We start from the raw sequence: 25,828 nt of genomic DNA, 5'->3' as shown, positions 1-25,828 counted from the left end.
TGCTGAACATCTTTGTTTTCGTTTACCTTGACGATATCCAGATTTTTTCACCGTCACTCCAGATTCATGTTCAGCACGTTCGACGTGTTCTCCAGCGCCTTTTAGAGAATTGTCTTTATGTGAAGGCTGAGAAGTGCGCTTTTCATGTCTCCTCCGTCACATTTCTCAGTTCTGTTATTTCCGCTGAAGGCATTCAGATGGATCCCGCTAAGGTCCATGCTGTCAGCGATTGGCCCGTCCCTAAGTCACGTGTCGAGCTGCAGCGCTTTCTCGGTTTCGCGAATTTCTATCGCGTTTCATTCGTAATTTCGGTCAAGTGGCAGCTCCTCTCACAGCCTTTACTTCTGTCAAGACGTGCTTTAAGTGGTCCGTTTCCGCCCAGGGAGCTTTTGATCTCCTCAAGAAGCGTTTTACATCCGCTCCTATCCTTGTTACACCTGACATCACTAAACAATTCATTGTCGAGGTTGACGCGACAGAGGTGGGCGTGGGAGCCATTCTGTCCCAGCGCTCCCATTCTGACGATAAGGTCCACCCTTGCGCGTATTTTTCTCATCGCCTGTCGCCGTCGGAACGTAACTATGATGTGGGAAACCGCGAACTGCTCGCCATCCGCTTAGCCCTAGGTGAATGGCGACAGTGGTTGGAGGGGGCGACCGTTCCTTTTGTCGTTTGGACCATAAGAACCTTGAGTACATCCGTTCTGCCAAACGACTCAATGCGCGTCAGGCTCGTTGGGCGTTGTTTTTCACTCGTTTCGAGTTCGTTATTTCTTATCGTCCGGGCACTAAGAACACCAAGCCTGATGCTTTATCCCGTCTCTTCAGTTCTTCTGTAGCCTCCACCGACCCTGAGGGGATTCTCCCTGAGGGGCGTGTTGTCGGGTTGACTGTCTGGGGAATTGAGAGACAGGTAAAGCAAGCACTTACTCACACTCTGTCTCCGCGCGCTTGTCCTAGGAACCTTCTTTTCGTTCCCGTTCCTACTCGTCTGGCCGTTCTTCAGTGGGCTCACTCTGCCAAGTTAGCCGGCCACCTCGGCGTTCGGGGTACGCTTGCTTCTATTCGCCAGCGTTTTTGGTGGCCCACTCGGGAGCGTGACACGCGTCGTTTCGTGGCTGCTTGTTCGGACTGCGCGCAGACTAAGTCCGGTAACTCTCTTCCTGCTTCTGCTCCTGGCCTTGCTGTGTCTAAGTCTGTCCCCAGCCACCGCATCTCTCCTGGTCCTGCTCCTGGCCTTGCTGTGTCTCAGTCTGTCCCCAGCCACCGCATCTCTCCTGCCCTTGCTGTGTCTCAGTCTGTCCCCAGCCACCGCATCTCTCCTGGTCCTGCTCCTGGCCTTGCTGTGTCTCAGTCTGTCCCCTGCCACCGCATCTCTCCTGCCCTTGCTGTGTCTCAGTCTGTCCTTAGCCACCGCCTCTCTCCTGTTCCTGGTCTTAGCCTTGCTGTGTCTCAGTCTGTCCCTAGTTGTTACACTCCTGGCCTGTTTGGTCCTGATTGCTCAAACTCTTACAGTTCTCTACCCGTGTCTCATTTTTATAATAATAATTGCACTAAGATTCCCTCTTCATCGTTTCCCGGTACGGTCCTGAGGAGAGGAGTTGGGTTCCATCTCGGGACGTGCTGGACCGTTCGCTGATCGATGATTTTCTCCGTTGCCGCCAGGTTTCCTCCTCGAGGGCGCCAGGAGGCGCTCGGTGAGTGAGGGGGTACTGTCATGTATTGTATTGTCTTGTCTTGTCCCTGTGCTTTCTCTTCTCTTCGTTTCCCCCTGCTGGTTGTATTAGGTTTCTTTCTCCCTCTCTATCTCTCTCTCTCCATCGTTCCGTTCCTGCTCCCAGCTGTTCCTCATTCTCCTAACGACCTTGTTACTCTCTCACACCTGTCCCCTATTTTTGCCCTCTGATTAGGTCTCTATTTCTCTCTCGGTTTCTGCCTCTGTCCTTGTCGGATTCTTGTTTGCTGTGTCCTTGTTCCGTCCTGTCGTGTTTTGCCTTTTCATCAGATGCTGCGTGTGAGCAGGTGTCTCTGTCCGCTACGGCCCGCGCCTACCCGAAGGGACCTGCAGTCTGTTGCCGCTTGTCCTGTAATTCTCCTCAACAACTAGAGGATTTATGTTTTCCCTGTTTGGACATCTCCTGTAAAGGATTGAGGATTATGTTTTCCCTGTTTGGACTTTAATAAACTCAGTTTCTGTTAAGTCGCTTTTGGGTCCTCACTCACCTGCATAACACTGGTGTACATACATATTGCATTTGAATAGCTGTTGCAGTGCTATTTGGGTTTTTAATCATTTCTTGTATATTTAAATGTTTTCATTATTTGTGTACTCGTTTGACATTTTACTGCATTGTTACAGTAGGAGCTAGTAACAAGCATTTTACTATAATCTGCTAATCCCTATAAACTCTGCTGAACTGTGTATGCGAGAAGTAAACTTTGATTTGTTGTCTACAGGGAAACATTTGCCAGGTTATTTATCACGTGCAACTACATCGACAATTTACCTTTAAATAAAACCTAAACATGTTCTAATGTTTTCAACTATGGCCCTGAAGTGGCAACCCTTAAACAGTGCATTCGGAAAGTATTCAGACCCCTTGAGTTTCTCCACATTTTGTTACATTACAGCCTTATTCTAAAATGGATTAAATTGTTTTTTTTTCCCTTTTGGAAGGTGGACCTTTGCCCCAGTCTGAGGTCCTCAGAGCTCTGGAGCAGGTTTTCATCAAGGAACTCTTGGTACTTTGCTTCGTTCATCTTTGCCTCGATCCTGACTAGTCTCCCAGTCCTTGCCGCTGAAAAACATCCCCACAGTATGATGCTGCCACCAACATGCTTCACCGTAAGAATGGTGCCAGGTTTCCTCCAGACGTGACATTTGGTATTCAGGTCAAATAGCTAAATCTTGGTTTCATCAGACCAGTAAATCTTGTTTCTCATGGTCTGAGAGTCCTTTAAGTGCCTCTTGGCAAACTCAATGCAGGCTGTCATGTGCCTTTTACTGAGGAGTGGATTCCACCTGGCCACGCTACCATAAAGGCCTGACTGGTAGAGTGCAGCAGAGATGGTTGTCCTTCTAGAAGGTTCTCCTATCTCCACAGAGGAACTCTGGAGCTCTGTCAGAGTGACCATCGGGTTTTTGTTCACCTCCCTGACCAAGGCCCTTCCCCCCTGATTGCCTCGTTTGGCTGGACGGCCAGCTTAAGGAAGTGTCTTCCATTTAAAAATGATGGAGGCCACTGTGTTCTTGGGGACCTTCAATGCTGCAGACTTTTTTTGTTTTTTTTTCTCAGATCTGTGCCTCGACACAATCCTGTCTTAGAGCTCTACAGGCAATTCCTTCAACTGCATGGCTTGGTTTTTACTGACATGTACTGTCAACTGTGGGACATTATATAGACGGGTGTATGCCTTTCCAAATCATGTCCAATCAATTGAATTTACCACAGGTGGACTCCTATCATGTTGTAAAAACATCTCAAGGATGATCAATGAAAACATTATACACCTGAGCTCAATATTTAAAAAAAATATTTGTAATAAATGTGCAAAAAACATTTTTACTCTGTTATAATGGGGTATTAGAATGGGGCAAAAAGGTATTTAGTCAGCCACCAATTGTGCAAGTTCTCCCACTTCAAAAGATGAGAGGGGCCTGTAATTTTCATCATAGGTACACTTCAACTATGACAGACAAAATGAGGGAAACAAAACCAGAAAATCACATTGTAGGATTTTTTATGAATTTATTTGCAAATTATGGTGGAAAATAAGTATTTGGTCACCTACAAATAAGCAAGATTTCTAGCTCTCACAGACCTGTAACTTCTTCTTTAAGAGGCTCCTCCGTTACCTGTATTGATGGCACCTGTTTGAACTTGTTATCAGTATAAAAGACACCTGTCCACAACCTCAAACAGGCACACTCCAAACTCCACTATGGCCAAGACCAAAGAGCTGTCGAAGGACACCAGAAACAAAATTGTAGACCTGCACCAGGCTGGGAAGACTGAATCTGCAATAGGTAAGCAGCTTGGTTTGAAGAAATCAACTGTGGGAGCAATTATTAGGAAATGGAAGACTAACAAGACCACTGATAATCTCCCTTGATCTGGGGCTCCACGCAAGATCTCACCCCGTGGAATCAAAATGATCACAAGAACGGTGAGCAAAAATCCCAGAACCACACAGGGGGACCTAGTGAATGACCTGCAGAGAGCTGGGACCAAAGTAACAAAGCCTACCAAAGCCTACCTACCAACAAAGTCGGTGTTGCCCAGCAACAGCCCCAAAACATCACTGCTCTAGAGGAGATCTGCATGGAGGAATGGGCCAAAATACCAGCAACAGTGTGTGAAAACCTTGTGAAGACATACAGAAAACATTTGACCTCTGTCATTGCCAACAAAGGGTAGATACAAAGTATTGAGATAAACTTTTGTTATTCACCAACATTTATTATTTTCCACCATAATTTGCAAATAAATTCATTAAAAATCCTACAATGTGATTTTCTGGATTTTTTTCTAATTTTGTCTGTCATATTTGAAGTGTACCTATGATGAAAATTACAGGCCTCTCTCATCTTTTTAAGTGGGAGAACTTGCACAATTGGTGGCTGACTAAATACTTTTTGCCCCACTCTATGTGTAGATTGATGAGGATTTTGGAAAAAGTCAAGGGGTCTGAATACTTTTCGAGTGCACTGTATAGTCTACGGGTTAACCATCCAAGTTTCACCAGCCAAGTGTGGTGTGATCTCTCTTTTTTTTGCTGCTTATCAGAGACAAAACAGGTTGTCAATTGCCACCCACTGACTTGACATTTATATTTACAATTCTGACATGTATTTTATTCTACGTAAACAAAAAAGACAAACTCCAAATGCAAATGTTTAGCTCTTATTAATATCATGAATTTGGGCTAGGCGCAAGCTGACACATAATAGGGCATCAGAAGTATTGACTCCTAGCTATCTAGGTAAGGTTAGCTATATGCTTCTGTGTATGACTAGCTAGCTATCATGATTAGTTCTTTGGTGTTTGCTCTGAAAGGCAAACAAAAATAGATTGCTTTTTGAAGGAAGCCTGCAAATTGTTGCACAGTTTAATCTAAACTAAGCTATAGTTTTGTCAATCAAAATCATCCCCATCAAATTGGCCAGTGTTTACCAGTTACCTAGTTACCTAGTGTAACATTCTAGTGTTGATTCGGGTGTTAAATGATCTATGTAAGTGTTACATTAACACTCATAAGTGTAAAAGAAGCCCAGTGTTGGTGTTAATAACCAGAGTTGAGTTTGAGAATGTGAATGTGTCAGTTTTACTCTGCGGAGAGCAAAACATTCCCATCCAAACCACACCCATCATTATCATATTACTCAGCCTGCTCTATTGCAGTTAGATTTTTAGGAGTTCAAGTGAAGTTGGGAAACCTATTGTTATTTTCTGAAAACTAAACCATAGATTGGTTAGACTGAACAGAAATAGACTGAACAGAAATGTAAATGCAACATTTGTTAGTCCCATGTTTCATGAACTGAAATAAAAGATCCCTGAAATGTTCCATATGCACAAAAAGCGTATTTCTCTCAAATGTTGTGCACAAATTTCTTTACATCCCTTTTAGTGAGCATTTCTACTTTGCCAAGATAATCCATCCACCTCACACGTGTGGAATATCAAGAAACTGATGAAACAGCATGATAATTACACAGGTGCATCTTGTGCTAAGGACAATAAAAGGCCACTCTAAAATGTGCAGTTTTGTGACACAACACAATGCCACAAGTTTTGAGGGAGTGTGCCATTGGCATGCTGACTGTCCACCAGAATTGAATGTTCATTTCTCTACCGTAAGCCGCCTCCAATGTTGTTTTATAGAATTTGGCAGTACATACAACCGGCCTCACAACCGCAGACCAGGTGTAACCATACCAGCCCAGGACCTCCACATCCAGCTTTTTCACCTGCTGGATCATCTGAGACCAGCCACCCGGACATCTGATGAAGATGTGGGTTTGCACAACCGAAGAATTTCTGCACAAACTTTCAGACACAGTCTCAGGGGAGTTCATCTGAGTGCTTGTGGTCCTGTGTAGCTCAGTTGGTAGAGCATGGCGCTTGTAACGCCAGGGTAGTGGGTTCGATCCCCGGGACCACCCATACGTAGAATGTATGCACACATGACTGCAAGTCGCTTTGGATAAAAGCGTCTGCTAAATGGCATATATAATATATACCTTGCTTGTCGTCCTCACCAGTGTCTTGACCTGACTGCAGTTCGGCCTCATAACTGACTTCAGTGGGCAAATGCTTACCTTCGATGGGCATTTGCATGCTGGAGATGTGTGCTCTTCACGAATGAATCACGGTTTCAACTGTACAAGATGTCAGATGTTTTGTGAGTGAGTGGTTTGCTGATGTCAACGTTGTGAACAGAGTGCCCTATGGTGGTGGTTGGGTTATGGTATGGGCAGGCATAAGTTACGGACAACAAACACATTTGCATTTTATCTCTGGCAATTTAAATACACAGAGACACCGTGACTAGATCCTGATGCCCATTGTCGTGCCATTCATCCACCGCCATCACCTCATGTTTCAGCATGATATTACACGGCCCCATGTACACAATTCCTGGTTGCTGAAAATGTCTCAGTTCTTCCATGGCCTGCATACTCACCAGATATGTCACCCATTGAGCATGTTTGGAATGCTCTGGATCGACGTGTACGGCAGGGTGTTCCAGTTCCTGCCAATATCCAGCAACTTTGCACAGCCATTGAAGTGGAGTGGGACAACATTCCACAAGTCACAATCAACAGCCTGATCAACTCAATATAAAGGAGATGTGTAATGCTGCATGAGGCAAATGGTGGTCACACCAGATACTGACTGGTTTTCTGATCCACACCCTACCTTTTCTTTAAGGTACTGTATCTGTGACCAACAGATGCATAACTGTATTCCCAGTCATGTGAAATCCATAGATTAGGGTCTAATGAATGTATTTAAATTGACTGATTTCCTTACATGAAAACGAAAAGGAGAGACGCACACTCTAGGAGCTCAGATTAAATCATTTAATAATCTAAGATCCAACGTTTCGACAGACTAGCTGTCTTCATGAGGGTATAATGATTTCCTTACGTGAACTGTAACTCAGAAAAATATTTGTAATTGTTGCATGTTGAGTTTATATTTCTGTTCAGTGTATTTTCATATTTTCCTCAGTGCAATAATAGGCCTACACAATTAAATCAAAGACGGATACATGTATTTAAGTTAATCAAATATCCTCCTGTTGTTGATGGTAGAGTCAGAGCAGGGGGTCCAGCTACCCCTGGGCCACCCAATGCCCTATGCTGGCCAGCCGGTGTACTCCAAATTCCCCTTCCTGGTGGCTGAAATGGTGCAGAAGAACACCAACGTGGAGAGGGAGGCCCGCATCGAGCTGTCAGAGGAAATACAGGACAGGAGTACAGTCCACACAGGTAAAAATGTGACCGCTCTTTGACCTTTTCCACTCAGTTGTGTAAGCAGTTATATGTGTGTTAGGAAAGCTTGGTGTGGATAGTCACCTTTCAAGAAATCCCAGGACTTTTGTCATTCTACACCTAGTCTAGTAGAACTACTAGGAAAAGCTACCCAGGTGAGGTGGAAGTGGTTTTGCTACTGTAGGAGTCACTCTTTTAAACTGTCTTTGTCCCCCTTTATTGATACAGAGAAGTCTGAGTCCAAGGTGTATCCCACTGTGGGTCCCGATCAATGCTGACAGGGCCGACCCAGGCACCCTGAAGAACATGCTGAAACAGCGCCCCCTAAGGTCTCTCTCTTACTACGAGACAACCTGCACGAAGGTAAACACCTGCTCACATGTATCCTGGTACACTTGGGGCTACATGTTATATTTTTGTGTAATGACTGTTCAGGCATCCCTGATTTTAGAAAGAGGCTGCATCCAAACTACAGTGACAAAGGCCTTACCCGTCGTATTTATCTTGTAGCGTGTGCCAACTTCCACTACGACAAGTTCTTTGAGAAGAAGATTGATGCCGGGAAGAAAGATCACAGCTGCCGGATGTTTACGACGGTGAAAGGGCGCGCCAAGTCCTTCCCCATGGCAGACAACTGCTCAGAGTCGCTTCTCATGAAGAGAGACGTGTCTGTGTGGTGCAGCAATGACGACCTGGGCCTGAACCGGCGACCCAGAGCCTTTCAGGCCATCATGTGAGTGGGGCACACAGGTCACAGGAACTGTAGATAGTTGATTAAGGATGGCTTAAGATGGATGGAGGTCGACTAGATGGACAGAGATCCTAGCCATAGGCATGCAGTTATAACATTGTATTCATTTTAGAAATGTGTAGTTCCACCCATAGTTTTCCAGGCAAGTCGACAATCTCTTATCAAAGGCCTCTCTTCTCTTTCTTTAGGGATACATTACAGAAGCATGGTGGGTGACCAAGAGGAACACGGAACATCCTCATGTTCCAGGTCGACTTGGAGTAAGTTCCAGGTCGACTTGGAGTACGAGCTGGCCGACCTGCGTGGCAAAGACGCTGCGCTGCTCTGCACTTCCCGCCACAGCGTTCACTCTGGGTAACACACTGCCGGGTACTGATGCTGATTCTGACATGACTGATCCAAACGGAGTCGTTTTTCATACCCTTGTTCTTTCCCGTGTTCTATAGTAGCTTCATTTTACATTCTATGACATGCCCATGGACAGAATGAGCTCTTAATGATCTGCATTAAAAACAGAAATTTTGTTTTTTTCTGCTCCCAGGTCGTGAGATGCAGGGTATAAGGAACAGCGGGGCCAAGAAGTGAATCTTCCATCACAAAGACATCAAACATGTAATAGTGCTGCTTCTTAAGTCTGACCCCACCACCCTTATGATTGTGGCCTTTGAGATGGTGCACTCCATGGACTCAGATAGCAATGCAGATAGCTCGGTTAGCCCATGTGCGGGAGCACTAGTTGGTTGGCCCAATTGAGGTAGTATGTACATAAATGTATAGTTAGAGTGACTACGAATATATGATAAACAGAAAGTAGCAGCAGCGTAAAAAGAGGGGTGGGGGGGGGCACACAATGCAAATAGTCTGGGTAACCATTTGATTACCTGTTCAGGAGTCTTATGGCTTGGGGGTAAAAACTGTTGAGAAGCCTTTTTGTCCTAGACTTGGCACTCCGGTACCGCTTGCCATGCGGTACTAGAGAAAACAGTCTATGACTAGGGAGGTCTTTGACTATTTTTAGGGCCTTACTATGACACCGCCTGGTGTGGAGGTCCTAGAAGGCAGGCAGCTTAGCCCCAGTGATGTACTGGGCCGTGTGCACTACCCTCTGTAGTGCCTTGCGGTCAGAGGCCGAGCAATTGCCGTACCGGGCAGTGTTGCTCTCGATGTTGCAGCTGCAGAACCTTATGAGGATCTCAGGACCCATGCCAAATCTTTTAGTTTCCTGAGGGGGAATAGGCTTTGTCGAGTCCTCTTTACGACTGTCTTGGTGTGTTCGGACCATTCTAGTTTGTTGTTGATGTGGACACCAAGGAACTTGAAGCTCTCAACCTGCTCCACTACAGCCCCATCGATGAGAATGGGGGTGTGCTCGGTCCTCCTTGGTCCTCCTTTTCCTGTAGTCCACAATCATCTCCTTAGTCTTGGTTACGTTGAGGAATAGGTTGTTATTCTGGCACCACCCGGCCAGGTCTCTGACCTCCTCCCTATAGGCTGTCTCGTTTTGAAAGTTGAAAGTACACAAAGTAGTTTTGGGGGTTTTCTGTACTGAACTATTTATATTTTTGACAACTTTTACTTTTACTTTACTACTGTATATACCGAAAGAAAATAATGTACTTTTTACTCCATACATTTTACCTGAGCCCCAAAAGTTCATTTTAAATGCTTAGCAGGACCAGAAAATTATCTAATTCACACACTTATCAAGAGAATATCCCTAATCTTCCCCACTGCCTCTGACGTGGCGGACTCACTAAACACTCGCTTCATTTGTAAATGATGTCTGAGTGTTGGAGTGTGCCCCTGGCAAGAAAATAGTGCCGTCTGGTTTGCTTAATATAAGGTATTTGAAATCATTTATACTTTTGCTTTTGATATCTTTTAACAATTACATTTACTATTTATACTTAAGTATATTTAAAACCAAATACTTAGACATTTAGACTTTTACTCAAGTAGTATTTTACTGGGTGACTCACTATTACTTGAATCATTTTCTATTAGGGTATCTTTACTTTTACTTAAGTATGACAATTGAGTACTTTTTCCACCGCTTTCAATCCAAACAAATCATACACACATAAGTTCACAAACCTTCATTCAAAAAGTGGATGAACATTTGAAAAATCTGTTTAAAAAAAATTGCAACAATTAATGGTTGATAAACACTCTCCAAAAGAGAAAAAAAAGCTCAAATGAATATTGGTGTTTATCAAATATTTACAGTCATATTAATGAAATACATCTTTACCTGGTTTATGCCTTACCTTGTCTCATTTATTCTTCCCAGGTAGGGCGCTTGGTTTTGTTGGCGGCTACATCGTCTGTACCAATGCCCTGGTGCCCTGGTGCCGTGGTGGACACTGTGTGCTCCTACGCAGTAGGCTTCATCTTCACCTCGCTGCCCCCCATGCTGTTGGCCTTGGCCCGGGAGTCCATCCAGACCCTGAATGGGGAGGAGGGCCGCGTGCTGCGCAGGAAACACCAGAGGAACGTCAAGTTGCTGCACCAGATGCTGATGGACTCAGTCCACGGTCCACTGCCCCAGTCACATCATCCCCATCAGGGTAAGCCTGGCCTGTTAATCGAGATTCAAACCATGGAAACGAGAGATGGAAAATCCTATCAACTTTGGATGTTATATTTCATCCCTGAAGAAAGCAATTTCTATTATCACCTGATGATTAATCTTTGACCCCTTGTTCCAGGTGGTGGACCCTGCGAAGAATACAGAGGTGTGTGACATCATGATGTTTTGCACGTAGATGTGGTAGCGAGACATCATGATGTCACACACCTCTGTATTCTTACCCCATGGTGGCCCGGGGAGAGGAGGGCCTCCGCATCGCCCCCACCCCACATCACACACCCCAGATAATGCAGTACTTTTTCGGTAAGCACACACCCCAATGAGTCTTTGTGGTTTTGAATCCAGTAGTTAAAATTGCGATTGATTAAATATGAATGTTTTTCTCTCCACAGAGCATCTGGTGAAGGCCTGGAAGGAAGTAGGTCTGGAGCTGAAGCTTCACTCGTCAGGGGAGTGTAACTTCTGCCAGCAGCCGCTAGATTTTGAGCTGATGACAGAGAGAGAGAAGTCATCGGCATGAGTAACATGATATCAGCCAGGGCCTAACATTTTAACCCCAGAAATTATATTTTAAGATATTTGTTCTCTTATCTATGTATAATTCTATCACCATTTATGGAATATTCTTATTTACAAGTAAATGGTTGGGGAAAGTTATGCTTTGGCTATTATGTTGTGTTTTGAGCAACTGGAAATTATACTATTTAACATTATCTCCACCAAATATCAGCTTTGACAATCATTAAATATAACCTCTGCTCTGCCATATCTCACCGGAGGGGTTCAGCAAATCTGCAACCACTGTGAGGACACACGTTGTATAACTCTTTTCTCTACGCATTTTAGACTGTTTTTCTGACACGGAGGACTTGGATACAGTTGGTCCAAAGGGATAGAACCTACATGCAATTCAGCGTTTTTCAGAAGTTGCAAATTAATTTCTATGTCAATTATGTAAGTCATTTTTCGTAGATGTTAACTTTGGGGTGTGCCTATTCCTCTAACAGCACCCTTGAGCCAACACCTAAATCATAGTAAAATCCCCCTCTTAACTGTGTTTCAACGTGTTGAAGAATGTAGCATTGTGCCCCTTTCATGCACTTCCATGTAACTCTGGGCCTTCAATAATTGCTCCTTTAACGTTAGCAAAAGACTCTCAGGCGGAGCAGCACAAGTCACCTCTTGAATTGACGACACTCATTCACTGTTTAGACTCTAACTAATCTAGGTTTAGAAGGCTTCAAATGGAGAGTCAACATTCCAGCATACACATTAGTGCTCAACAGATTCAGAAAGCTATAATGTCCTCAAAGAGACCATTCATTTTTGCAGCATTCACAATACATACAGACCAGACACATTAAAAAGCAAGATTCAAATCGCGAAGGATTTTTTGTGAGCAAGTAGACTGGATGAGTACAGGTTCATGATAGAAATGTCGAAAATGGCCTGCTTGAACATGTTAATTCATGTGCAGGTGCTAAAGTGCTATTAGTCCAACATTTTATTAAGTTACAGTATTGAATTTGAAATAAAAGAGTCCCTGGCTCTGTTTGTTTTGACTTTTGGTTGCCTATACTTGCCACCAGAGAGGAGGTGCTGGAATATGCGGTGGAGTTGGTGGTAAGTGTCAAATACTATCATCGGCCTTCTGGAGGGCTCTTGCACAGCCAATTCTTATGTTCAACCTTGGCATAAGCTTGAGCTCAACATGCAATTTCCATTTGCTCCTTCCTACTTTTACACTTCATATGCAGAAGGCCACTTGGTCATGAGACCCTTCATAACTCAGGTCACTACTTGGGGTTCCATTTGACACACTATCAAAGTGTGTGAATATCATCGTGATCGTAGCATATTCACACCGCACAGTGTAGCTGATCGGTGCATTCAACATGCCTTTCTTCTTTCCACCAGAGGGAGCACCAGCGCACCTTATTTCAAGGAGTCGGGTTGCCTCGTTTACCGTGAGTGCAGCAATTGCAACGTGACACGAGACGGGAATAATGCAACACGCACCATCTCCTTGGTCTAAGGGTCAATCAATGTTTTGAAGACAATACGTTTGAACCGTTTTAACGTTAATGTTAATTTGTCAGGATATAAATATGAAAGAAACCATCTCATTTCGTCTGTCCACATTTTCTAGTGTAGGGTTGAAGCCGTTTAACAACGTGAAAAAGTGCCATGGTTAAAGCCGTCACTCTATTATTTACGAGGGTTACCTACATGCCAGAAGAGGCAGTTGGGAGGAGCTATAGGAGAACGGGCTCGTTGGAATGGCTGGAATTATTGGAACGGTATCAAACACATCAACCACATCAACCACGCCATAACAATAAGCCTGGCCTCATAAAGCTCCTCCCACCAGCCTCCTCTGCTACACACTTAACATCTGCACATGACAAGAGCGTTGTACATAATGGGGTGAGGGAGAGGGTTCAAAGCAACGCTCTCGACATGCAAAGCCAGGATCCTGCAAATCAAAGATATTCCTGCTGTTCCTGAGAGAGAGAGAGAGAGAGAGAGAGAGAGAGAGAGAGAGAGAGAGAGAGAGAGAGAGAGAGAGAGAGAGAGAGAGAGAGAGAGAAAATACCATGAGCTCACATTCTGTGATTATTATGTAATTGGAATGCTTCTCTGAGTGCACTAGTCAAGTGACCAGCACCACTAGTGCACTTGGCAGAATGTTCTGTACACTACGTTCTGCATTTGACCAAATTGTCTTACACCTACATCATTCATCATAGATTAAATGCACACCCTGCAGTTCCTTATCATGGCAGAACAGAGGCAGGACCCATGCCTCTGCACTGCACACTCTCTGGGGAGAAAACAGGGTGCATGCATGTGGGTGAGAAGAAAACACACGTGTGAGAGAGAGAAAGAGAGAGAAGAAAGAGAGAGAGAATGCAGGTTCAGCTCTGCTCCCCTCCTTTTTGCATTAATCCTGCGAGGGCTGCACATCTGTGTCTCCCCCACTCACGTGCACAGACAGATGAGCTGAATGGCTGGCTTCCCATTGCACTCACACAAACACACTCTTTCCCTCTCTCTCTTTAGCACACACACACACATTCTCTTTCTCTCACACACAAAAACAGACACTGAGGGTGGTCCTGCGGATTCTTGCCACAGCAATCATCGTCTTTGTAGTCCACAATGTGATGATAACAAAACACAAAATCCTCTGTTTTTTTATGAAAGAAAGAGAGCAAAATATCTCTTCTGGCAAGACATACAGTACCAGTCAAAAGTTTGAACACACCTACTCACTGTAGAATAGTAAGGACATCAAAACTATGAAAAAACACAATTGAAATCATGTAGTAACCAAAAAAGTGTTAAACACATCAAAATATATTTTAGATTCTTCAAAATAGCCACCCTTTGCCTTGATGTCAGCTTTGCACACTCTTGGCATTCTCTCAACCAGCTTCACCTGGAGTGCTTTCCAACAGTCTTGAAGGAGTATGCTGAGCACATGTTGGCTACTTTTTCTTCACTCTTCACAACTCATCCCAAACCATCTCAACTTGGTTGGGTGATTGTAAGAGTTCAAGTCATCTGATGCAGCACTCCATCACTCTCCTTCTTGGTCAACAATCCTTTACACAGCCTGGAGGTGTGTTTTGGGTCATTACCATGCTGAAAAACAATGTAGTCCCACTAAGAGCACTAATTATAGTCCCACGAAGAGCAAACCAGATGGGATGGCGTATCGCTGCAGAATGCTGTGGTAGTCATGCTGGTTAAGTGTGCCTTGAATTCTAAATCAATCACAGACAGTGTCACCAGCACACTAGTAATTGGGTGGAATTCTATACAACATGACCAAAGGGACTGTACACCCAACATCAGAATCCCAAATCAACCGAGCCCTGTTCAAAACCAGCATGACACGAGAATGGAGAGGATGAGGTTCAATGATGTAAGAGGATATAATCTCAAATATTGTGTTGTGGCAAGCATCCAGTAAAACGATCATCAAAGCTAAACTGTGGAACTGTGTTTAGTTCATATGCAAATATTTACATTGATATGACCACACATTGACCAAGAATAGAACCACCACTGTGTACAAACGTCAAAAGAGAAGGTAGTGGGGCTGCAATGAATTATGCTGTACAGTTTACTTTTTTAACATCATAAATGAGTGAATAGACCTGTTTTAATAATTGCAATTGAACAATGCATTTTCTGTAGGCCTAATTTCATCATTTGAAAAACGGTCAACATCATAAAACACTACCCAATAGGTTATTGCTTACACAGTAATAGCCTATAGGAGGGACCATAAAACACATTTAGCAATCTCCTTCTATGTCTTTAAATTGAAGCACCTCCCTCTTGAGTTTCTCCACTGTCAACTACATTTCCTCTGCATCGGAATGGCAAAAGGGAGAACGTGTTCCAACTAGTGCGATTGTCAGTGTAGAAAGTTGATCGTATATTTAATGTCTGGTGTTATTATTTCACAGGGGAAAAATGTACTAGTATTTGCTTCCCTGGGCGAGTGGATAAGTGGTGAGTAACCTACAAGGTCAGATGGACATTGGAGTAGGGAAATCAACGCTCCCGCTCTAAAGAAAGTGATACATTAGAAGTATGTCATTATCTCAACATTTGAGATTTGATGTTTGAAGTTAACACGTTACAGTGTTTGCCCTGCGAAGTTAGCCGCCACTCGGTGTACAATGTAGCGACATTTGTGTGTTACTTGCATGAATGTAACATGATATTTCGTTCGATATGACTAATGTGACGCCGAGTAAAAGCGTGGAATGGCTGCAGGTAGAGTTGGGATCCGGGGGAAGTTCGCTGCTTCTGTTGGACTGCCGATCGCACGAACTTTATGAATCATCCCACATAGAAACGGCCATCAATTTGGCCATACCAGGGTTGATGCTGCGAAGGTTCAAGAAAGGCAACATACCCATCCGAACTATCATCCCCAACCACGAAGACAAGGAGAAATTCGTTAGACGTTGTAATACGGATACAGTGATTCTGTACGATGAGTGCACTGTGGACTGGCAGGATGGGGCCACTGGTTCGGTTCTGGGACTACTTCTTCAGAAACTATGGGACGACGGCTGTAAAGCATATTACCTGGAAGGCAAGTTAAATGTTTGCCATGTTGTTTTGGGAAATGTAGCCTATAATAGTCTTAACTTTCCTGGCACTTTATGTAAAATAGGGTACAAAAAACAAAAACAAATCATAAATATTACGACAAACAACTCCAATGAATAAATCGTAATTATATAGATATATAGTATGTATGATACATCTTAGTTTTGAATGTACATCATTATCTCTGAAACTTTGAGAAGTAGTGTGACTGAGAGTGTCAATTAAAATTCCAAAATGGCTGCGCCATGTTTTGCTACTACAGGAAAAGGGCATGCATTTCATGAATGGTCTGCTGTGACGGAGAGAACTATTGCCAGTGCAGTTCTTAGTTATAGTATACATTGTTATTTACTCAGCCCTGATCACATTACTCATGTTATTCATAATAATCCAAATATATTATAGCCTATTACGTCATGAGACCACATGTCACGTATTATATCAACTCAAATAAATAATATTTATTCCCAATCTCTGTGCAGTTGTTACACTTTGAATGATAGAAAATAATTATATGAATCTATTGCTTGGCTGAGATGCATAGGATAACACCATGAATAAATGCCGTTGTAACTCCTTGGCTCTTTTGATCTTAGGTGGATTTGTGAAGTTTCAGACCGAGTACTCGGAGCACTGTGAGACCCTTCTGGACAGCTGCTGTCCCAGCTCTTCTCCACCGCTGTCCGTCCTAGGCTTTGGAAGTCTCCGGATCAGTTCTGACCTCTCCGATGGTGAGTCGGACCGCGAGCCGAGCAGTGCGACCGAGTCTGAGGAGAGCCCCCTTCCCAACAACCAACCTGCCTTCCCAGTCCAGATCCTCCCCTACCTTTACCTGGGCTGTGCCAAAGACTCCACCAACCTGGATGTGCTGGGCCAGTACAACATCAAGTACATCCTGAACGTCACGCCCAACCTCCCCAACATGTTTGAACATGACGGCCTCTTCAAGTACAAGCAGATCCCCATCTCCGACCACTGGAGTCAGAACCTGTCCCAGTTCTTTCCAGAGGCCATATCCTTCATCGGTGAGTAGCCGACGAGGTGGGAGAGAACCTGATCGATCACACTGTGTTCCAAGAGTTAATATATTTGATGAATGAGGCCTATAGGAAATGACAAACAGGCACACCGAGTATATGGTGTCCCTTGTAGCTCAGTTGGTAGAGCATGGCACGTGCAACACCATTGTTGAGCGTTCAATTCCCGAAAGGGACCAGTATGAAAATGTATGCATTTTTTTTTTGCTCAGGATAAGAGTATCTGCTAAATGACCTAAATATCATACACTTCTGTTTATTACAGTGAGAAATCGGAAGTTGGTTGCTAGCCACCTAATGTTCTTGTTTTACTTTAGTCATATTTTGATTATGATATGAATCATTATTATCTCTCAGTTCCTGGTATATACCCAAATGGCATTGCTCATCACTGAAACCCCCCCTTGTGTGACGAACCTTGGGCTTTTACTTAGATTTTCAATTCCGGTTATCAATGTCCCAATTCAACATAACTTCTTAAAAGAGAGCTGGAATGAAGTCCCTTGCTACTGAGCGCTGACCTAGAGGAACTTCCTGGATCATTGCTAGTGTCGTATGTCTGTTATTTTAAGATGGGGCGGGGGGGGGGGGGACAAATCTTTTTTAAAAACTTACTGAAACCCACAGCAGCACCTGAAACATTCTTGTGCTAATGGTGTTTCCAGGCTTGTTGTGTGATAGTTTTGTCGGTGGGGGTTTAGTGGTAGAAGAAGGAAACATGGCTTCCACTCTCTGTGGCTGCCTGTGTTTGGTTATCAGGTCATGAGTCTGACACATCCTGGTTGTGGGTTAGGTTTAGTGCAGGGCGTTTCACCATACTTGTTTGCTTACTTCTCTCGACTGGAAAGAGGATATTGTGGCCTGTTCTTGTGTAGATTGAAGTGGATGTTTACTGTAGAACTAATAAACCTTAACGTCAAAGGCGTACAGAAGCACACGATGTAGACTAGCTAGCTAAGGTGAGGACTGACAGCTCCGGGCATCAGTAGTCTACATGTGGCACTGTCATAATTAAGCAGAGGATGTGAAAACGTTCGGTGACACACAGCCTTGGGTCATGCTCTGGGGTGTCACGTAAAGTTAGCTTGAATTGTGTACGTAGGATTACGCCTTTCAACAGCAACATAAATCACGAAGAATCTAAGAATGGTGTTTTAATGTGACTCCATAATAGAGGGTTGTGGAATGCCTGCGATTTAGCTCACTATACATAAAATTCCTTTTGATGAAGGGCGGTATGTCATTCAACAAAGATAAAGGTCTACTTACTGTCTCCCTTGATCCTTGTGAGCAAACAATAAGATGTAGGCTTACATGTACACCTCTTCTGTGTTGGGCCATATGACCTCTTCTTGGTTGGACCCCACACCCAGAGAGTCTTAGGGTTATGTGTTCTGATCAAACAGCCTATCTGACCCATGCTGACCTTCTTCCTCACTTGTACCTGTAGATGAGGCTCGGTCCAAGCAGTGTGGCGTCCTCGTACACTGTCTGGCTGGCATCAGCCGCTCCGTTACCGTGACCGTGGCCTACCTGATGCAGAGGCTCAACCTGTCACTCAATGACGCCTACGACTTTGTCAAGAGGAAGAAGTCCAACATCTCCCCCAACTTCAACTTCATGGGCCAGCTGCTGGACTTTGAGAGGACACTGGGGCTGCACAGCCCATGTGACAACCGCTCCTCGTCCAATGAGCAGCTCTACTTCACCACTCCGACCAATCACAATGTGTTCCAGCTGGACACGCTGGAGTCAACGTGAGGAAACGGAGAAGACTGGTTTGGTGGCCATGTTGTTTCATCAGTGTCGCCGGGGTATTTTGTAGCCTGTCAATGGAAAAGAAAATGCACCTGGCACTCCAGCTTGTGGAGACTGAGAAGACTCGCCTGACAAGCAAGTGATTTCAGTATGGATTTTCATAGAACATGGTGCCCGCCATTATGCTTAAAACAGTACATGCTCTGTCTGATGCCTTAAGGGATACTTCAGGATTTTGGCAACAAGGCCCTTTATCTACTTCCCCCAGAGTCAGATGAATGTGTGGATACCATGTTTATGTCTCTGTGTCAAGTATGAGGGAAGTTAGAGGAAGTTCTGTGAACCAATGCTAACCATAGACTTTCAGTAATTGCGCTAACGTTAGTTAGCAACTTCCTTCAAACTGTACGCAAAGACATACAAATGGTATGGACGAGTTCATCATCCCAAAATTCAGAAGTATCCCTTTTAATGTTTTACTCAAGTAATCCAACAGGCTTAGTGTGTATAATAGTGAATGGTGGTATGCAATGCTTATTGCAAGAAATGTAATTATTATGAGGTAACTCGATTGGGGGGGGGGGGCTGTTATTTCATATTCACCCGCTGGAAAGTGGATGTGTCAAGTTGTTTTCAGAACAACTGTGGCTAATGCCTTGTTCTGAAGGGAGAGGTTGGCCAAGCAGAATGTGAATCGTTGTTTTCTGGGACCAAATGGAGATATTTTGAATGGTACTCTTGCTGAGGGGCCTGGGCTACATTAAGTTGGCCTTGAATGACTTTGTCACATTCCTATTGATGACTGTTCTAGATGTCGTCATTTGCAGTTAACATCAGAAGGGAGTGATCATTGAAAGCACTTGTCCGCCAATGTTATGTTCTCTACTTCGCTGTCATCTTCAAAGTAAACCTTTTTTTTTCTATTCCATAATGTAAGAACGCCGTACATTATGTTAGTTTTTCCTTTGTTGAATGGAGAGGGTCACCCTCTTGCAAAAATATTAAAGATGAAACACATTAGTTATTTTTTTTTTGCAAGGCTCTTGTAAATTGTGGTAATTATAATAACTTTGCATGTAATCAAGTTTAACTTCTGTATACTGTACCTCTTATGCCTGTTGTTCCTGTGGCCTTTCCGATACCGTCTAAGTTAACACTTAACTCTCTTTAACCAAGGAACTGGGTATGGTATTGGATTGTCATTTGCCATGCTTGACATGAATGACTTGTATATCGAAGTTATGATCCATAATGGACATTTTTACCTTGTTTATTACGTCATGTAACAAATCACGTATAGCCACAGTCACGTATAGACACAATCTTCAGCCTGCAGCTACTCTTCCTGTGGCGGAACCATGTTAAAGGAAACACGGTGTGTTTTGATCTGTTTTGTATTTGCCAGTAATCGAAGTTGAATGTTTCAGCCAATGAGAGGGAATGAAAGGAAACGCGTGATAATGATGCCATTTTTTTTTCTTACCTCACGGAGAGACATTTTCAGGGATTTTTATACAGCACATCTGTATCTTGTTACGGCATCTGAAATGCATCAGAGGGCTGTGTTTATTTGGTATGGGTTTGTAAAAGATGTACATAAGATTCGCTTGGTAACGCGGTGACTTTTTCTCTGAATCATGAAGGATGTGAAATTGACCGATTACAGTATGTACAGTGTATGTAAAACTAAATGTACAAGACATTTATGTACAAGTTTATACAACAAATATATTGTGTATATTTTTTACTTTCAAATGTGTCCAATTTGTAAGTCGCTCTGGATAAGAGCGTCTGCTAAATGACTTAAATGTAAATGTAAATGCTATGTATTCTTGTGTTATTACCGTCTTATTGTTATTCAGGGCTACGGCTGTGCCAAAGTTTAGGCTACTTTCAGGCAGCACTCAATCACTCAACATTCACAATGAAGAATATCAAGTCCGGTGCAGGGTCAGCCACTATCTGGCTGTCTGTCTGTGTCATGTTGTCTTGTGCAGCCCAAGGCTGTAGGTGTGGTGAGATATCCGCTCTCTGTCCACTCTTGATGCCTGGCTTCCTGTCTGTTGTGGCCATGCAGGCCGTCTGATGGAGAGAAGGACGGGAGGCAGGGCCAGATCTCTGAAACCACAACACAGCCACTTCCCTTCCCAGTCACTCACTCGGGAGTCACCCTGCTCGGAGAGAAGGCGAAGATGTCCAATTGTGTAACAATTAAGGTCTATTTTACTTGATGACTAACATCCACACTAAGACTGGTTTTCTTTAAAGGATGTTGGTGTGTCATTCTCAGAACGAACGTTTCAGTGTTTAGGGTAAATGCAGTAGTATCTTATTTTGTATTTCTCATGTCCAAAAGCTGCTGTGTTTCGTTTCAAAAGAGGAAATGAGAGCTTGTCGCTACGTCCTCGGGTCCTGTTCGACGTTTGGGGAGGGTGATGTGAGGGTAACACTTTACTGTGGATATGTTCACATTAGCCCACACACAAAAACTCACGCCTCCTAAGAGAGCATGTTGAATACTTAACTTGATGTTAATTATTTGCAACAAAAAAAAAGACATGTTTTTGCCTGTTCACGGGTCCCCTCGAAATATCCCTACCTCAAGAGGTTTCATTACTAAGGACTGATGATTAGCCTGAGGCTAGCCCTCCACAAGCCTCAGCTCTTCCAAACCCTGGTCGGGTGCACCAAGAAGATTTATAAATTCATCACACCTCTGATCCAGGCCAAATCAGCCATGATTCTCAGGCAATGCAATTCCTCTTTTTCAGAAGAAGCAGTTATGAAATGAGGCTAAGCCTATGATATCCGTAGCCCTGAGCTAAGCTGAGGAAAATGAAGTGCAACAGAAAATGACAGCAAAGTATCCGAGCTCACTATGTAGTTTTTAAAATGGAGAATGCCAGGCATGGGTTGTTTCTTGTCCAGTTCCATCTTCATAAGTACAACACTGAAAAGGATTTAACTAAATTAAATAACATTATTTTCTTTAAATGTCCCCAATGTCAAGAAAATAAAATCCTCATCTGCCATTGTCTTCTTTTGAAAGTAACACATACCAGACTTGCCTAACAATAAAACCCTGGTGTGTGATGGTTTTCCTAGCGTGACAACCTGGCAGGCTGCATACCTGCAGGAAACACCTGTGATTATGTCTAAGAGCCACCCACCCATATCTCGGCCAGTCAGAGGCCATGGATCCAAACTGGCCTTACGTGCAAGATAACAAGCAGAGGCGTCTGACACTCCGGGCTGATGGTGCAGACATTGCAGCTTCAATCAACCGGCCAATGAGGTTTAGCGCTGAGGCACATCCGAAGTGATATAGGGCTGATTGAGATAGCTTCCACGGCAACGTAACACTGCAAGGGACATTAGGTTACTTTCTAAATGTAATTCATTTCTAATTACCTGTCCAAAAATGTAATCATTAATGTAACTTTGGGATTACATAAACTCAGTAATGTAATCTGATTACTTTCCCAAAAGAAGAGGATTAAAAAAAGAAAATAATCCATCAAACGCATTTGATTGTATGTTTTTTCCGCAAACATCCTTTTTTACTTTAACAGTAATCCAAAAAGTAATGAGCACATTTTAGAAGTCTCTGTAATCTGATTGCAATATTTCTGCTGGTAACATAACTGATTACAGTCAAAATTGTTTGTAATCAGAATACATGTAATCAGTTACTCCCCAATCCTGGCAGGGGATAATGGGAAGTACACTGCCCTGATCAGGAAGCAAAGTTAAAAATAAGTTATAGATCTGTCCACAAGTTTGAGGTGCTAGAATATCCCTGTAGCAACACATACAGTGTTAATTGGTAGATACTACAACACTTCCTATTTGGAAATTCCCTGACATCTGTTGTGTAAAAAGTATGCCTCGATTATAAAAATCATATACCACTTCATCCTCAGAGGCAGAGCTCATCTGTGGTATCGCATAATTCTCCTTCAATCCATTGCCTCCTGCTTTCACAATTACTTTGGAATTCTCCAAAGCATTATGTACAACATACATTTGAAGTTAGAAGTTTACATACACTTTAGCCAAATACATTTAAACTCAGTTTTCCACAATTCCTGATATTTAATCCTTGTAAAAAAATCCCTGTTTTAGGTCAGTTAGGATCACCACTGCATTTTAAGAGTGTGAAATGTCAGTATAATAGTATAGAGAATGATTGATTTCAGCTTTTATTTCTTTCATCACATTCCCAGTAGGTCAGAAGTTTACATACACTCAATTAGTATTTGGTAGCATTGCCTTTAAATTGTTTAACTTGGATCAAATGTTTTCTAGTAGCCTTCCACAAGCTTCCCACAATAAGTTGGGTGAATTTTGACCCATTCCTCCTGACAGAGCTGGTGTAACTGAGCCAGGTTTGTAGGCCTCCCTGCTCGCACACGCTTTTTCAGTTCTGCCCACAAATTTTCTATAGGATTGAGGTCAGGGCTTTGTGATGGCAACTCCAATACCTTGACTTTGTTGTCCTTAAGCCATTTTGCCACAACTTTGGAAGTATGCTTGGGGTCATTGTCCATTTGGAAGACCCATTTGCGACCAAGCTTTAACTTCCTGACTGATGTCTTGAGATGTTGCTTCAATATATCCACATAATTTTCCGTCCTCATGATGCCATCTATTTTGTGAAGTGCACCAGTCCCTCCTGCAGCAAAGCACCCTCACAACATGATGCTGCCACCCCCATGCTACACGGTTGGGATGGTGTTCTTCGGCTTGCAAGCCTCCCCCTTTTTCCTCCAAACATAACGATGGTCATTATGGCCAAACAGTTCCATTTTTGTTTCATCAGACCAGAGGGCATTTCTCCAAAAAGTATGATCTTTGTCCCCATGTGCAGTTGCAAACAGTAGTCTGGCTTTTTTGGACCAGTGGCTTCTTCCTTGCTGAACGGCCTTTCAGGTTATGTCGATATAGCAGGTTATGTCGATATTTGCACTTTTCGCACCAAAGCACGTTCATCTCTAGGAGACAGAACGCGTCTCCTTCCTGAGCGGTATGAAGGCTGCGTGGTCCCATGGGGTTTATACTTGCATACTATTGTTTGTACAGATGAACGTGGTACCTTCAGACACTTGGAAATAGCTCCCGAGGATGAACCAGACTTGCGGAGGTCTACAATTTTTTTCTGAGGTCTCGGCTGATTTCTTTTGATTTTCCCATGATGTCAAGCAAAGAGGCACTGAGTTTGAAGGTCAGCCTTGAAATACATCCACATGTACACCTCCAATTGACTCAAATGATGTCAATTAGCCTATCGGAAGCTTCTAAAGCCATGACATAATTTTCTGGAATTTTCCAAGCTGTTTTAAAGGCACAATCAACTTGGTGTACGTAAAATTCTGACCCACTAGAATTGTGATACAGTGAATTATAAGTGAAATATTCTGTCTGTAAACAATTGCTGGAAAAATGACTTGTGTCATGCACAGAGTAGATGTCCCAACCAACTTGACAAAACTATAGTTTGTTAACAAGACATTTGTGGAGTGGTTGAAAAATGAGTTTTAATGACTTTTAGTGTATGTAAATTTCCGACTTCAACTGTATGTTTTCAAGGAATTCCTGCTATATCATCCATTCACTTGTTCTAAAATGGATGAAAAAAAAATGTCCTCATACAATATCCCAAAATGTCAAAGCGAAAACAGGTTTTTAGAAATTTCCGAATGCACTGAATACTTTACAAATGCGCTATATATTCAACAGTATGTGGAAACCCTTTCATATTAGTGCATTTGGCTATTTCAGCCACACCGTTGCTGACAGGTGTATAAAATTTGAACACACACATGCAGTCTCCATAGACAAACATTGACAATAGAATGGCTTTACTGAAGAGCTCAGTGACTTTCATATTCTGCCCTGCTAGAGCTTCCCTGGTCAACTGTAAGTGAAGTGGAAACGTCTTAAAGCAACAACGGCTCAGCCGAAAGTGGTAGGCCACACAAGCTCACAGAACAGGACCGCCAAGTGCAAAATCGTCTTTCCTCGGTTGCAACACTCACTACTGAGTTACAAACCGCCTCTGGAAGCGACGTCAGCAGAAGAACTGTTCATCAGGAGCTTCAAGAAACAGGTTTCCATGGCCGAGTAGCCACACAAAGGCTAAGATCCCCATGCGCAATGCCAGGCGGCTGGAGTGATGTAAAGCTTGCCGCCATTGGACTCTGGAGCAGTGGAAACACGTTCTCTGGAGTGATGAATCACGCTTCACCATCTGGCAGTCAGACGGACAAATCTGGGTTTGGCAGATGCCAGGAGAACGCTACCTGCCTGAATGCATAGTGATAACTGTAAAGTTTGGTGGAGGAGGAATAATGGTCTGGGGCTCTTATTCATCGTTCGGGCTAAGCCACTTAGTTCCAGTGAAGGGAAATCTTATCACTACATCCTACAATGACATTCTAGACGAGGTTGTGCTTCCACCTTTGTGGCAACAGTTTGGGGAAGGCCCTTCCCTGTTTCAGCATGACAATACCTCCGTGAACAAAGCGAGGTCCATAGAGAAATGGTTTATCGAGATCGGTGTGGAAAAACTTGACTGGCCTACACAGAGCCCTGACCTCAACCCCATTGAACACCTTTGGGATGAATTGGAACACTGACTACGAGCCAGGCCTAATCGCCCAACATCAGTGCCTGACCTCACTAAGCTCTTGTGGTTGAATGGAAGCAAGTCCCCGCAGCAATATTCCATCGTCTAGTGGATTGCCTTCGAAAAAAAAGTGAAGGCTGGATTTGATTTTGATTTTGGAATACGATGTTCGACGACCAGGTATCTACATACTTTTGGTCATATAGTGTATGTTAATGTAGCCTGCTAAGGTACTAGACTTTGTGTGAGAGCATTTAATGTGAATGGAAACATGTTTTACTTCTGTGTGTCATGACATCATTGATTCATTAATTATCCATCTTGGCAAATTAAAGATTCTTAAGCAGGTATATAGCCTCTGTCCTGCCTGGTTTGTGATGTTTCAGTGAATGTACTCAAAGAGATTAGTGGAGTATTTTTGTCATGTT

At 43.4% G+C, this 25,828-nt stretch overlaps 1 protein-coding gene and 1 pseudogene across 1 annotated transcript; both read left to right on the top strand.

The window, feature by feature from the left end:
* Positions 1-7,313: 7,313 nt before the first annotated feature.
* Positions 7,314-11,639, top strand: LOC124017425 (annotated as a pseudogene).
* Positions 11,640-15,207: 3,568 nt separating this feature from the next.
* LOC124031704 (dual specificity protein phosphatase 7-like) lies at positions 15,208-21,804 on the top strand. The gene is made up of 3 exons (XM_046343288.1): positions 15,208-15,960; positions 16,574-17,002; positions 18,465-21,804. Exons 1-3 carry the CDS (start codon positions 15,594-15,596, stop codon positions 18,773-18,775), a joined length of 1,107 nt encoding a protein of 368 aa, XP_046199244.1. The 5' UTR covers positions 15,208-15,593; the 3' UTR covers positions 18,776-21,804.
* The last annotated feature ends 4,024 nt before the right edge of the window (positions 21,805-25,828 follow it).

This window comes from Oncorhynchus gorbuscha, linkage group LG03 (assembly GCF_021184085.1).
Source record: "Oncorhynchus gorbuscha isolate QuinsamMale2020 ecotype Even-year linkage group LG03, OgorEven_v1.0, whole genome shotgun sequence".
NCBI lineage: Eukaryota > Metazoa > Chordata > Actinopteri > Salmoniformes > Salmonidae > Oncorhynchus > Oncorhynchus gorbuscha.
Note: the sequence above shows the minus strand (reverse complement) of the source record. Positions and strands in the feature narration are given on the sequence as shown.